Source organism: Diabrotica virgifera, chromosome 1 (genome assembly GCF_917563875.1).
Source record: "Diabrotica virgifera virgifera chromosome 1, PGI_DIABVI_V3a".
In the NCBI taxonomy this organism is placed as follows: Eukaryota; Metazoa; Arthropoda; class Insecta; order Coleoptera; family Chrysomelidae; genus Diabrotica; species Diabrotica virgifera.
The window spans coordinates 50,353,954-50,369,279 of record NC_065443.1 but is presented as its reverse complement, the minus strand read 5'-3'; the positions used below and the strand labels follow the sequence as shown (position 1 = coordinate 50,369,279).

Genomic DNA, 15,326 nt, shown 5'->3' with positions numbered 1-15,326 from the left:
GTACAGTATTGCCTACTAATGCTCTTTGCTTATGTGATCTCACTTTTTAAACCTGAGTTTACATCTTCGTTTAACTTTTTTACTTTTTACTTTTATTTTATTGCGATCTAATGCACCAAAAATTTTACGTTCTAACGTATGTGATAATATATCAAGTACATATACATTTTTTATTATGAGAGTTATACCGGACTATGATAAAACCTTGAAATCTCCGAATCATCAGTACATCTTGTTCGCTATAAACTACATTTTTAGTTTACTCTTGTGACTTTCAAATATTAGTTAAAAACTATGATTTCCTTAAGATTTACAAAAGGCGTTATTCTTTACTTCCTTGGGTGGTGGTTTATTGGTTTTACATTAAATGCAGGAGCAGTCAGCATGAATACAGGAACAGGTAAGTCTCTCTTTGATGAAAATTGAACTGTCACTACTGGTAATACCTATGTATGTATACAAATATTCATGGTCAGTCATATATCAGCGTGTATCTGAGTATATGAGTTACTAACACAATAGCATATAATTTTATTGTTTGGTACGTTTCTAAAATGATTTGTAAATCCTATATTTGCACTAATTATAATATGATTTTAACTGCTTATTGAGTTCATTACCTACCTACATGGTGACAAATCATGGTAGCCCCCGTTAGGATGGGCAAAATGCCCTAACTCCAAGAATTCAATTATTTTTTTCATTTTTTACATTTTTTCTCATAAAAAAGTAAGACATATCTATTTTATATCTAGTAAGTATATCTATTTTAATTCTCCACCTCTTCCCCCTCCCCCGCCACCAAAAACGTATTTTTTTTTTATTTTTTAGTTGGGATGCAATCAATTTAAAAATTTCAAAAAGTTCCCAAGCATAGTTAAGTCTTTTACAAAACATGTATATTTTTAGAAACCCGTAGGATTAATATACATAACCTCAAAATGCATTTTTTATTTATTAGTTTTTTTTTCTTGAAAAAAGGTATAACTTATTTTAAGATGGCTGCAGGCCTTATTATTTTTTTTATTTTGTGTATTTTATCAAAAACAATATTTCTAACTTTTTTAGATGTTTTCGTAAGGCCTTCCAAAGTCCGAAAAACTGTTTTTTGTGGATTTTTTGGGATTTTTTCCATTTTATAGACTTCAAAATTAATCAAATTTATTATTTACGTTCTATGTGATTACAAATAAAACTCAGTGAATTTTTAACCCCCCTACTCATTTCCTCCACCTCAAAAAACGTAGTTTTTCCGTTTTTATTATTATCTTTTAGATAAGATGCAATCAATTTAAAAATTTTAAAAAATTCATACGCATAATTGAGTCTTTTACAAAACATGTTTATTTGTATCTATAGACATATTTTGTAATCAAACTTCAAGATACATTTTAATTTAAAAAAAAAGCAGAATATGTATAACTGCAGGCTGTAGGTCTAATTTTTTTTATTTTGTGTAATTTATCAAAAACAATATTTCTAATTTTTTTAAGATTTTTCTGTAAGGTCCGTCACCTTCAAAAATTCGAAAAACTGGATTTTAGGGGGATTTTGGGGATTTTCCCCATGTGATTTATTTCAAAATAGATTAAATCAAGGTTTTTTTGTAGGTTATACATAATTTGAAGTACTGAGTCCTTTAGAATATTCAAAAATACGAAAAACACGTTTAAGCCTCTAAAAACGTGGTGGGGTTTTTTGGGGTGTTTTTTGAAGGCGTTTTTGAGGGTTTGTACGTGTTTCTCCTATTTTTCACCTGTCCTAGAGGTCTCAGTTACTTCAAATTATATATAAACTATAAAAACAAAATGTAGGTTTTGATAAAAGTTAGACCTGCAGCCATCGTCAAAAAAAATTTATTCGCTTTTTTTCAAAAATTATAAAATTATAAAAATGCATTTTGAGGTTATGTACACTCAAGCTACGGATCTGTAAAAATTGACATGTTTTGTAAAAGCTTCAACTATGCGTGTGAATTTTTTGAAATTTTTAAATTGATTGCATCCCACCTAAAAAAAATAAAAACGAAAAACTGATGTTTTTGATGGCGTAGTAGGAGGAAGAGAGTGGACAGTCAAAATTGCGCTGCGTCTTATTTTTGAATCACATAGAATGTAAAAAAATGAAAAAGATTAAATTCTGGGAGTGACGGCATTTTTCCTATCTTAACAGAGGTACTCTTTGCCACCATTTTTTTGGGATAGTCTAACAAACACCCGTGTTGAGCTGGCACCCCCCCCCCACTTGCAAAAATTAAAAAACAAATAGCACTGATTTATGAGCTATTTATGAGCTTTCATATTCCGCAAACTAAAAATTTTGGGCTCGTTCCACTGAGCAGGAATTTAATACTTTAGTGGGGGGCTGAGTCAGCTCCCCCACTACTTAAAAATAGGAATATTGAATCGGTTTTGCGGCAGAATTACGAGCTATTTATGAGCTCTTGAAATTATATAGTTTCGATTTTTGAGCTCATCCCCTTCACCCCCAAACAACCCTTTAATTGATTTAACTTAAGAGAAAAATGCTGAGAAAACTTAAAATATATCGTATTGCGGATATAATTCCTATAGTTTATATACTCTAAGAATAAACTATTAAATCACGTACATTTCGATTATTGAGCTACAACCCCTTCGCAAGAAAACCACCCTATCTTCCCGGCTTAAGAGAAAGTTGTACTTAAAATGCATTAAATTAATTATTTGGCGACTACATATTATTTAATAATTTATAAGCTTCCAAATTACGCGCATTTAGATCAGTAAATTGCAATTTATTTTGTATAGTGCAGTCACTGAAGGTAAAAATCAACGATTACCTTCAATTTCGGTGAACCTTCATCGATTTTCACGAAAATTGATCAGTAGTTAGAGGATACCTCAAGAAACAAAGGTGACATGGTACCACCTTGCGCCTTTACCCTAGGGTGGATACCGCCCCTTCTCGGGGGTGAAAATTATTTTATAAAAAATAACTGCACAAATCTATAAAAGAACAAATTAAAAGCAAAATTTATTATACAAAGTTATTAAAATAAGTCAATACTTTTTAAGTTATTAAAGATCAAAAATTTTAATTATTCATGAAAAAAATGCATGTTTTGAAGCGGTTTTTCGTAAATCACTGAAAAACTGTAAGTTTTTACATAAAAGGTAATAGTAGTTTAATTCGTATAGCTTATATTCTAAGAATAAACTCTTAAATCACTCGCCTTTCGATTATTGAGCTACAACCCCTTCGCAAGAAAACCATCCCATATTCCCGGCTTAAAAGAGAGTTGTACTTAAAATAATTTAAATTAATTATTTGGCGACTAGATATAGTTTAATAATTTATGAGCTCGCAAAATACACGCATCTCAATTATTTAATTGCCATTTCCTTTCTATAGTGCAGTCATTGAAGGTAAAAATCAACTATGACCTTCGATTTCGGTAAATCTGAATTCATTTTCACGAAAAGTGGTGTGGGATAGAGGATATGTCAAGAAAGAAAATTAACAATAACAACTTAGCCGGGGGTATATACTTTATTAAAAATAACCCCACAAATCAAGAGAGGGACAAATTCTAAGCAAAATTTGTTATATAATGTTATTAAAATAAATCAATACTTTTTGAGTTATTAAAGATCAAATATTTTAATTTTTGTCAAAGAAAATGCATGCTTTAAAGCGATTTTTCATAGATAACTTAAAAACTGTAAGTTTTTACAAAAAAGTTTTCATCACTAAAATTGAAGCTAATAAAAAATATAATAAATTGCTGACTTAAGAAACCCTTTAATGTAAATTTAAAGTAAGTTATAGGTAATTAAATGTATAGTTTTTTCTGCGACTATTCAAATCTAAGGATTCAAGCTTAAATAACTGGAAAGAGATGCATTTTATAACACTTACTAAATACTTGTCAAAGTACTTAGAAATACCTATCAAATGAGCTCCAGAAAAAGTCGATAGCATCAAAATTTATACTCCCAAAAATTTTTACAAAAACAATGAATTTCTTTTGAATCACATGAATTAATTTTTATGATATCAGGCACATCCAACTATTTGAAAGGTAATTTCAAGAGCTATAAAACCGTATTACATTTAGGCCCGATACTTTATGTCTCGATTAACAGCCGGTTAGTTCACCGGGGTTTAATTGTGACCTCTTTAGGGTCTCTTGCGTTGTAATAAATGCAATTATAAGTATTATTATTATTTTTACTTATAATCATAATAATACTTGTAATTGCATTTATTACAACGCAAGAGACCCTAAAGAGGTCCCGATTAAACTCTGGTTAACTAACCGGCTGCGGCTGTCAACCGAGACATAAAGTACCGGCTTAATCTTTCAAATACTTTATTTTTTAGGATAATAGGTTAAAGGGCTCCAGTTACATTGTTCTCCTAGTAAAATTTAGACTTAATCGTTTCTATCTTCGTTATTTTGATTCATACATAAATCAAAAGACAAGTAAAATCTTTGCTAATAAAAAAACTCAAATTTCGTTATCTATATTTTTTTACGTCAATCGAGTATTGTTAGAGTTATTATTTTAAATATGATCTAAAAAAATAAAGTACCTATTTAAAAGATTAAATGTAATCCAGTTTTATAGCTGTATACTTTATAAGTATAAATTTTGATGCTATCAACTTTTTCTGGAGCTCATTTTTGATAGGTATTTCTACGTACTTTGACAAGTATTTAGTACCTAAGTGTTATAAAATGCATCTCTTTCCCGTTATTTAAGCTTGAATCCTTAGATTTGAACAGTCGTAGAAAAAAATATACATTTAATTACCAATAACTTACTATAAATTAACATTAAAGGATTTTTCAAGTAAGCAATTTATTATATTTTTTATTAGCTTCAATTTTAGTGATGAAAACGTTTTTGTAAAAACTTACAGTTTTTGAGTTATTTGTGAAAAATCGCTTTAAAGCATGCATTTTCTTTCACAAAAATTAAAATATTTGATCTTTAATAACTCAAAAATTATTGATTTATTTTAATAACATTATATAACAAATTTTGCTTACAATTTGTCCCTCTCTCGATTTGTGGGGTTATTTTTAATAAAGTAATTTTCACCCCCGAGAAGGGGTGACATATACCACAGGCTAAAACCGCAAGTTGTTATTGTCAATTCGTGAAAATGAATGGAGATTTACCAAAATCCAAGGTCATAGTTGATTTTTACCTTCAGTGACTGCACTATAGAGAGAAAATATCTAGTCGCCAATTAATTAATTCAAATTATTTTAAGTACAACTCTCTTAAGCCGGGAATATGGGATGGTTTTTTGCGAAGGGGTTGTAGCTCTATAATCTAAAGGCGCGTGATTTAAGAGTTTATTCTTAGAATATAAGCTATACGAATTAAACTACTGTTAACTTTTTTGTAAAAACTTACAGTTTTTCAGTGATTTACGAAAAACCCGTTCAAAACATGCATCTTTTTCACGAATAATTAAAATCTTTAATCTTTAATAACTTAAAAAGTATTGAATTATTTTAATAACTTTATATAATAAATTTCGCTTTTAATTTGTTCTTTTATTGATTTGTGCAGTTATTTTTTATAAAATAATTTTCACCCCCGAGAAGGGGCAGTATCCGCCCTCAGGGTAAAGGCGCAAGGTGGTACCATGTCACCTTTGTTTCTTGAGGTATCCTCTAACCACTGACCAATTTTCGTGAAAGTCGATGAAGGTTCACCGAAATTGAAGGTAATCGTTGATTTTTACCTTCAGTGACTGCACTATACAAAATAAATTGCAATTTACTGATCTAAATGCGCGTAATTTGGAAGCTTTTAAATTATTAAATGATATGTAGTCGCCAAATAATTAATTTAATGCATTTTAAGTACAACTTTCTCTTAAGCCGGGAAGATAGGGTGGTTTTCTTGCGAAGGGGTTGTAGCTCATTAATCGAAATGCACGTGATTTAATAGTTTATTCTTAGAGTATATAAGCTATAGGAATTATATCCGCAATACGATATATTTTAAGTTTTCTCAGCATTTTTCTCTTAAGTTGAATAAATTAAAGGGTTGTTTGGGGTGAAGGGGATGAGCTCAAAAATCGAAACTATATAATTTCAAGAGCTCATAAATAGCTCGTAATTCTGCCGCAAAAACCGATTCAATATTCCTATTTTTAAGTAGTGGGGGGCTGACTCAGCCACCCCACTAAAGTATTAAATTCCTGCTCAGTGGAACGAGCTCAAAATTTTTAGTTTGCGGAATATGAAAGCTCATAAATAGCTCATAAATCAGGGCTATTTGTTTTTTGATTTTTGCAAGTGGGGGGGGGGCAGCTCAACACTGGTCTGACATACGATATAAGGTCTATCTGTACCGACCTGTTTAATGGATAAAAATTATTGGATATGTAATTTAGTCTGTTAACAATTAAAAACTAGGGGTACCCGACCTAATTTTGTTCTGACTATAATTAATTAATAATTAAAAAATGACATTTTTTATAAATTAAAAAAATAGGCCCGGGCAGATATTATTTTAGATTTTTTGGATCATAGTTTCCCCACCATATCTGTCCCATAATGTCTGACCATCTATTTGTCGAAGGGTTTTCATCTTCGCTGTTTCGAGCAATATTTTTGTCCTCTCTGTGTCAGGTCTTGTTTCTGCCGCGTATGTCATTATTGGTCTGATGACTGTTTTGTAAATTCTGCTTTTCATTTCTTTTCCGATATTTTCATTTCTCCATATTGTGTCATTTAGGGCAACCGGCGCGCGGCTCTATTTGCTCCATTCATTTGATCTTCCACTTCTGTTTCGAGCTTTCCGTAGCTGGCTAGTGTGATACCTAGATATTTTTACTTCATCACTTATTCTATTTTCTGACCATGCACATGCATATCATGCCTTAAGTGTACACTTCTTTTTTACTGGTTATTTTACAATTTTATTTAAAATGTTTTCTCTTTTTTCTTTTCATGTACTTTTGGTTGGCTTAATATAGAAGTTGGCAACAATGTACTGCACAAATATTGAATTCAATTATTGCGTGAATCTTGGGAAATTTTTATATATTTCCAATTAATAACCTTCCGGATATTTTTCAATGCCTTGTTTATCTTACTAATATTTTTTTAATTCTAAATCAATTCCAATTCAAATATTTAAGTATTACACCTATAAATAAAACATTGATTTACAGATGCCAATTTAAGGTGCGGTCAAAGAAATAAGCGAGGTGCAGGCAATCAATTATCGGGTAAGTAAACTTTAGAAAATTCTATTACTCACCTCTTTTCTGTTATCCTTTTATTTGAACATATGATGGTCACATCGATCCATTTAAATTAATATAGCACTGTTAGTATAAAGTAGGTACAGTGAAACCCCGATAAGTCGACTCCCGATAACCCGGAAGTCCGGCTAACCCGTACCGATTTTTATCAGACAAACATTTCAACAATAAAAATGTATGTAATATAATATTTGAGAGATAATGGGTATTTGTGTAATTTGAACTACATATACGATAGTAAAAATTACTCATGGCACACGACGTTCATTGTAGTGTTATCCGAAACAACAGGCACCTGTAGTATCCTTTATTTATTTCAAACTGTCTTAGCATTGTTTAAAAAAGGCTAAAATACTATTAAAAATTTCTTTTTTAAACAATGGTCTTAGTATAACCTCGTTGGGATTGAGACCGTATTGTGTGTAGTACAGTCGTATTGTTTGCTTCCTTTCTGTAATCGTTCGTAAATCTATTCAGATTTTGTGTTTGCGTGTTTTTTTGTCTACGTAATGGCAACAAAACGTAAAAATATTGTAGTGACAATGGAAAAGAAACTAGAAGCATTATGTAGAATTGATAAAGGCGTAATTGATACGTAATTTAGATGTGTTCTGTGCATATATATTTCATGTTATTTCAATTATAACGGAGTTTATATATGTAAGTATAAGTATACCGTACTTTATTAATTTTTACCATTTTCTCCGGCTAACCCGGACTTTCGATAACCCCGATCGGCCGCGGTCCCGATTAATCCGAGTTAACGAGGTACCACTGTATATCAACTAAAACGGGAAAGTTCCCGTAGACAAGGCGAAAACGGCGGGTTCGTTGGAAAAAATATTCCCATGAGATTTTTTTGCATAGTCACATTCGTGAGACACCCCAGAATAAGGTTCAAGAAGTCGCCCACGCGAAAAGTGGTCCGATTTTTTTTTTAAATGTTTATAATCAAATTGCAAAAATCAATATTTTTGGCCCGGAAAATTTTTTTTAGATTTTTCGGACTATTCTGGACAGAAAAGGTCTCTTGTAATTTTTCTCTAAAGTTGATCGTGTTCGAGTTATAAGCAATTTAAAATTTGAAAAACGCGAAAATGGCCATTTTTAAGACTTAATAACTCGGTTAAAGATTATTATTATGAAAATCAGAAAGTGACTAAATCAAATCTAAAGCCCCCCCTTCATGATCCTGAAGAAATTTGTGTCATTAATTTATTACTAAGCTGTTATTTTTATTTATTAATAATGAGCGGTAAGATCGTATTGACGCGGCTGTAAATATGAGTGCGAGTGAGATGCGCCATGGACTGCCTGAATGGCATCTTTTTCGCACTCATCATGGACATATACGTGTTAAAAAGTACATTTTTAAGGCACTTATGTGAATTGCAGAATTCGCTTCGCTCATTCTGCAAACTTTCACATGCGTGCCTTAAAATTGTACTTTTAACACTTATATCATAAATAACTATTAAAGTTAAATTGCGGCTTATTTCCCATTTAGAATAATAAATTACTTGTAAGTTTAATATGGGCCATTCCACGAACATACGCCTGTTTTGGATTACTTCGACAACGAATATTTTACTGTGCAACATAAGAAGTACGAAAGTAAATAGCACTAATAATTATTCCAATAAACAACAATGTAATTTGCAATTTACTTTCGTTCTCCTTATTTAGTACAATAAAATATTCGTTGTCGAAGTAATCCAAAACAGGCGTATATTCGTGGAATAGGGTATATAGCTTTTAAGTTATAAAATGAATAGGCGAAGCAATAAAACACTAAAATCGGCCTTACCTCAATGCGCCAGGAAACTTTGTGACCCCTAGCCAAGAGATAAATTTGAAAAGCTGCATATAAAAAAATGCATTCTTAAAGTGAATCTCAATTCAGAACTATCGATAGCTATCAGAATGGCTATCGGGATTTTGGATGCCACCGACTGCACAAGAGCGTGCACTCTGGATATATATAATGGATTTCTACGGCTGTCGCCGCCTCTCCATACCCAGCTTCCAATTTTATCTATCGTAACACATATCTTCATCTAATTGCCTCGAATCCATTGCCTCCTGAATATTGTCCCTCCAGCTTCTCCGTGGTCGTCCTCTTTTTCTTCTCTCCGATGAGACCCACTCTAATATTTTTCTCGGCCAGCGAGTCTCATTCATTCTTTTAACGTGACCGAACCATGTCAGCTGTCTCTTTTCAATATCGTCTATTATAGTGTTTTCCACCTTCATATGTTCTCTAATTGTTTCATTTCTTATATATTCTAATCTTGAGACCTGACAACTTCTCCTCAAAAAGTCCATTTCTGTACTAAGTAGCTTCTTTTTATTTCTTGCACTTATGTCCCAAACTTCTGCACCGTACATTGTAGCGCTATTCATTATACTTTCATATATTCTTCTCTTTGTTTCCTTCCTGATATCTTTGTCCCATAAAATTGAATTGAGGGATCTAGTTACCTTTATTGATTCTGTGTTGTATTTCATCTTCACTATTTACTCGTTTGTTAAATATAGCTCACATATATTTGTATTGTTTCACACCAACTATATGTCCTTGTTCCAATGGTAGGTTTTCAATGTCTTCGTTTCCCACTATGAAGTATTCTGACTTGTCCATAGTTATTACTAATCCTCCCTGTTGGTAATGTTCATTTAGCTTCCGTATCATATAGATTAAGTCATCTTGATCTTGGGCTATAACAACTTGGTCGTCCGCAAAGTATAATGTAAATAGGGAGTCGTCTCCCACTTTCAGTCCCATCCGTTTTACTGCTTTTGTCCACCTCTGTAAGGATTGGTCAAGATATATTTTAAAGAGAGTGGGAGATAGACAACATCCTTGTCGGAGGCCTTTTGAAGTATTAAATGCTTCAGTGAAATTTTTGCGGCTTTTGATTCTGGTGTAAGTGGTCTCATATAACATTTTAGTTGCTTGTATGAGTTTTCCATCGATACCGATGTCTTTCATTGACTTCCATAATTCTATTATGGGGACACTATCATAGGCTTTTTCTAGGTCGATAAGAGCGATGTGGGTTTCCTGATTTCTCTGTATTCTTTTTTTCTAGTGCTATTTTTAAAGTGAAGAGATTGTCTACCGTTGAACGTCCCGAACGAAAACCAGCTTGTTCTTCAGCTTGCTTTCCTTGAATTTCTTATTCTATTTCATTTCTTAATATCCTGGAGTATAATCTTCCAATGGTGCTGATGACTGCGATTCCCCTATAGTTTTTGGGGTTATTTTTAGGTCCTTTCTTATGTATGGGAGTAATATGTGACGTTAGCTATTCATCTGGTACTTTTTCTCCATTTATACATCTTTCGAAAAGTTTTTTAAGCATATCCCATAGTTTGGGTGGTCAATATTTTATTAATTCAGGATTAATTCGTCTGCCCCGGATGCTTTCCGGGATTTCATAGTTTTAATAGCTTCTTCCACTTTGCTTCTATCTAGTTCTATTTCGTGTTCTCTCTGTATATCATTCTCTTTTTCTTGTATTATTGTTATGTATTGTGGTCGTTTTTCTACTAATAATTCCTTAAAATGTTGTTCCCACTCTGCATCAGATATACTCTTAATTATGTGCCCACCTTTTTGTGATGTTCTGACATTCTTTATCATCTTCCATGCTTCTGAACTCCTAGTTCCTCCTAATTGTTGATCTATGTATTCACATTTTTTGATCCAGGTTGCGTTTTTTCTTTTAATCACTTCTCTATTTAGGTCCCTGTATTGCTGTTGAATCTCAATGTTTTCCTGATTTTGTAGACGTTGTAGGTGAAGTTGTTTTTTGTTCTCTATTTTCTTCTCGATATCTTTATCCGACCATTCTGGTTTGCTTCCGTTTTCTAAGTTTCCTAGTGCTTCTTGTGCTGCTTGTTTTATGCATGTTTTTATGTGATTATATTCTTCTTCGGTTGTTCTTTGTTCTTGATTTAGTTTCTGTTCAAGTCTGTTACGGTACAGATATTGTGTACTTTCATGTTGTAAGCTGTCAATATTATATTTTTCTATTTCTGGATCCTATGAACTCCTTTTGTGTTCTTTTTCTTCGGAGTTATTTTGTTTCGGTATAAATGGAACATAGATTTTACCGATTACTAAGTGGTCTGATCCGCAATCAGCCCCTCTGAAAGCTCTAACATCCTGGATGCTAAATTTTGCATTTTGTCTCGAGATTAGATAGTCAATGATTGACTTAAGTCTACGTGTATGTTGGTACCAAGTAAATTTATGGATATCCTTATGTTCAAAGAACGTGTTGTATATTTTAAGTTCATACTCCTCGCATAGATTAATCAACCTTATATGGATTAATCAACCTCGCACTCTCGATACAAGGGAATATGTCTTACAATATACTTACCTACTTAAAACGGATTGATAATGATGAATTGGGCAGTAAAGAAATTACACAGTGATGAGCGCGCTAATAACCGGCAGAATAACGCAAAAGATGGAAAATATAATACGTTATACAATAAAAAAGAGATAAAACTACGATTATATTACATAGTTTCTCACCTCTAGATGTCTGTGACAGGAGTAACATTAGTTATGTGGGCAGAACTATGAGGACCCTTTCTCAGAGGATCAAAGAACATCTCAACAATCCAGAAAAATCCAATTTTGGTTATCACGTTAAATTTAGCAACCATTCCTTCTCTCCTTCCAAAAACAGTACAATTTTACATACCAACCAAAAACTATAGACAAATGAACCTTTTAGAAGATCTAGAGATAACTAAAGAAATGAAACTTAATCCTGATTTTTGCTTAAATACACAAATCAATCTTAATTACAACTATAAACCTTTATTCAGACTCTTGTGGGAGACTCTGGAGGAAGAAGTTTGACCTCATGCAGTCAAAAATCAATCTTTTTAAAAAAATTTAATTCTTTACTAAATTATCATTATAAAACAATATTTGTAATTAACTATTAATTTGGCAGCTTATGCTTTAAAAATCATATTCTCAAAAAATTCGTTCTTAATTTATTTTCCATCTTCGATACACCAATAGTGCACTTAATGAAATTTGTGACATCCAATAATATGAAAAAACTTCACCATCAAGTTTCTTTGCATCCTGTATTAATTTTAAAAAAGATTAGAGTTCAGTTTTTGAAGGATAACTTGTCAACTGAATAGGGAACTTGCATAAATTTTTAAATATTAAAATGATATTAAAAAACATAAGGTAACACAATCTTAAAACGCTTTCATGCGAAAAAAACAAATATTTTTAACCCGTACGCTAATTACGACGCTTTGAAAATGCTATAAAATTCAAATATCTTAGGAGGCTCTTGAACGTCCTTCTATTGGTTCGACGTCACGGGCCACGGTCACCCGGGCCTAGCATTCGGAAACAACGCGATTAGGGTAGGTATCACGGGTATATTACATTTTAATCGTCTTTAATGGAAAATTCCTAGGTACTATTTATGTTCATCTTATATATTGTAATAAGTAGTTCTCCAATCAGCTTAGTTTTAAACTGAAATTGATAACGTTGAGTGCTACTTTGTAAAGAGTTTAAAACGCATAATATGACGGAAGAGGGTTTTTCAAAAGGTCAATCTGACTAACTTACCTACCGTTGATGTCTTCATGGTGGCAACTTTTATAAAAAGTAGTGAAAGCTATTCTATTGGAGAAATGCGAGGTGTCAAGGCAAATAAGTAAGAGTTATTAATAAGCATGTTTAAACCGTTTATAACAATAGTTCGGTACCATTATATTATGGTATACGGTTTACCCCGTGGATTTGATCTACCTACCTCTAATCGAAGGATTTCGTATATCCTGGAAAAGATTACGGTGTAATTTACATTATAATAAAGATTATATTTTATTGTAATGTTTATTAGTACCTACTGGCGCCTTTCATTATTGTGTTCAAAGCCTTCTGAGAAAAGATTATGGTGATTAGCAGACGTACCGATAGAACGTGTACATAGCCAACAAAATCCTTCTTTACAAAGTTAATAATACGCATAAATAAGAAGAATCAATATTGTAATTTTATAAGTTAATATCTTTATCATCTCAGCTTGTACTTACACCGCATATTTCGGTAGACCGCAAGCTATAGTAGAAACCCGACTGTAGACCGCATACTATAGTAGCACTAATACTTTTTAGTTACTCTTACTTTTATTACTAAGATTTTTGTTTATTTTTAAGTTACTTGTTTCTTCTTTGTTCTTCAACACAAGAAACGACAAAAGTAATTTCATAAAAAAGAACTTTTTGATACATGTCAACAGAGATAAAATGTTAATATTTTGGCTGTCACAGAAAAAATCATTTTTGCCACAGAGCAAAACAAGATATTTCAACTATATTATTTATCTATGAGCAAACTGCATTAAATGCAATAGCAAACCGAACGGGCCAAGGATACGAGTGGCCTGTGACGTCAGAGCCCAGTTCTCGCTTTGAAGTTGTTTGAAACGGAAATTTTAGGCGCGGAACTTTGACCATATGTACGTACACTATTCATTGTTAAGACGTAATATTTTGAATATAATATTTTAAAACATAAATTAACAATTTTATGCAAAAAAATTTTTTAGTGCAAGTTCCCTATTATCTTAGACCTTAAGTCTTTTCTCAATATGTATTTCATTATTTTTTAAAAACCAGATTTATGTAACTACAGACTTTGTTAAAAAGTTGTTCAATTCGATTGCTAAAATGTCATATGTCAACTGTCACTTGATATGAGAAAAAGTGAAAGCACCTTAACGAGCACACCCTGTATGTGTCGGCTGTCATTAAAATCCTCCATGCCACCATTATGCACTCTGACACCGTACACTTCAGATGGCAGGGTTACTTGACCTTACCATGATCAAATTCGTTATACGTAATGTAATTTTTTGTGTGAAAGTCCTTTGTGCTCGTATTTGATGTTTTTAACTTTTCCGGCTACAAAAAAAACCAACAGCAAAATTGAGCAATTTTTTCAACAGACAGACAAGGTTTTTTCCACCATTAAAAAACTGCATAAGAAATAAAAGTATTTTTATATCGTGCATGGGATCCATCTCTCTTCATAGTGGAATTTTGAACTTTTTGACGTAAGTTAAACTTTTGACAAAAAAGAAAATAATTTCGTGGTCGAAATTATTTTTCACTCATTTAAACTTTTGAATTCTAAGATCAATTTTATTCATTAGAGACCTTTTTATTGTAGCATAGCTCTGAAGATGACTTTATAAGCCGAAAGCGCTCAGCTAGGAATTATTTATTTTACACACTTCAAAAGTACACTTCTCCCTGTTTACCTGTAGTCATAAATGTCTACAAAAACTATTTCAGTCTTTACATTTGAATTTATTCCAACCTAAACGGCCTCACGGTATATTATGTATGTATACAGGGTGTTTCAAAAAGGTATGTCATAAATTAAATCACGCATTCCGGGGACAAAAATAAATTGAGTGAATCCAACTTACCTTAGTACAAAAGTATACACAAAAAAAGTTACAGCCCTTTGAAGTTACAAAATGAAAATCGATTTTTTTTCATATATCGAAATCTCTTAAAGATTTTTCATTGAAAATGGACATGTGGCATTCTTATGGCAGCAACATCTTAAAAAAAAATTAAAGTGAAATTTGTGCACCCCATAAAAATTTTATGGAGGTTTTGCTCCCTTAAACCCCCCCCCCAAACTTTTGTGTACGTTCCAATTAATTCATTATTGTAGTACCATTAGTTAAACACAACGTTTCTAAAACTTTTTTGCCTCTTAGTATTTTTTCGATAAGCCAATTTTTATCGAGATGCGGCTTCTTTTTTAATATGTTTACATAAAAATTCTATGGGGGTTTTGTTCCTTTAAACCCCCCAAATGTTCGTGTACGTTCCAATTAAACTATTATTGTGGTACCATTACGTAAACACAGTGTTTTTAAAGACTTTTTTGCCTCTTAGTCTTTTTTTGATAAGTCACCTTTTATTGAGATGTGGCTTCTTCTTCAAAATATACCTAAAAATGTAAATTATAA

At 32.0% G+C, this 15,326-nt stretch overlaps 1 protein-coding gene across 1 annotated transcript in view; it reads left to right on the top strand.

The window, feature by feature from the left end:
* Positions 1 to 205: 205 nt before the first annotated feature.
* The window catches only part of LOC114324731 (phenoloxidase-activating factor 2-like), a 28,280-nt gene continuing 13,159 nt past the window's right edge, over positions 206 to 15,326 (top strand). Inside the window, exons 1-2 of the mRNA XM_050656144.1 lie at positions 206 to 400; positions 7,186 to 7,242. Coding sequence (XP_050512101.1) covers positions 295 to 400; positions 7,186 to 7,242 — 163 coding nt within the window. The 5' untranslated portion in view covers positions 206 to 294. The remainder of the gene's footprint in view (positions 401 to 7,185; positions 7,243 to 15,326) is intronic.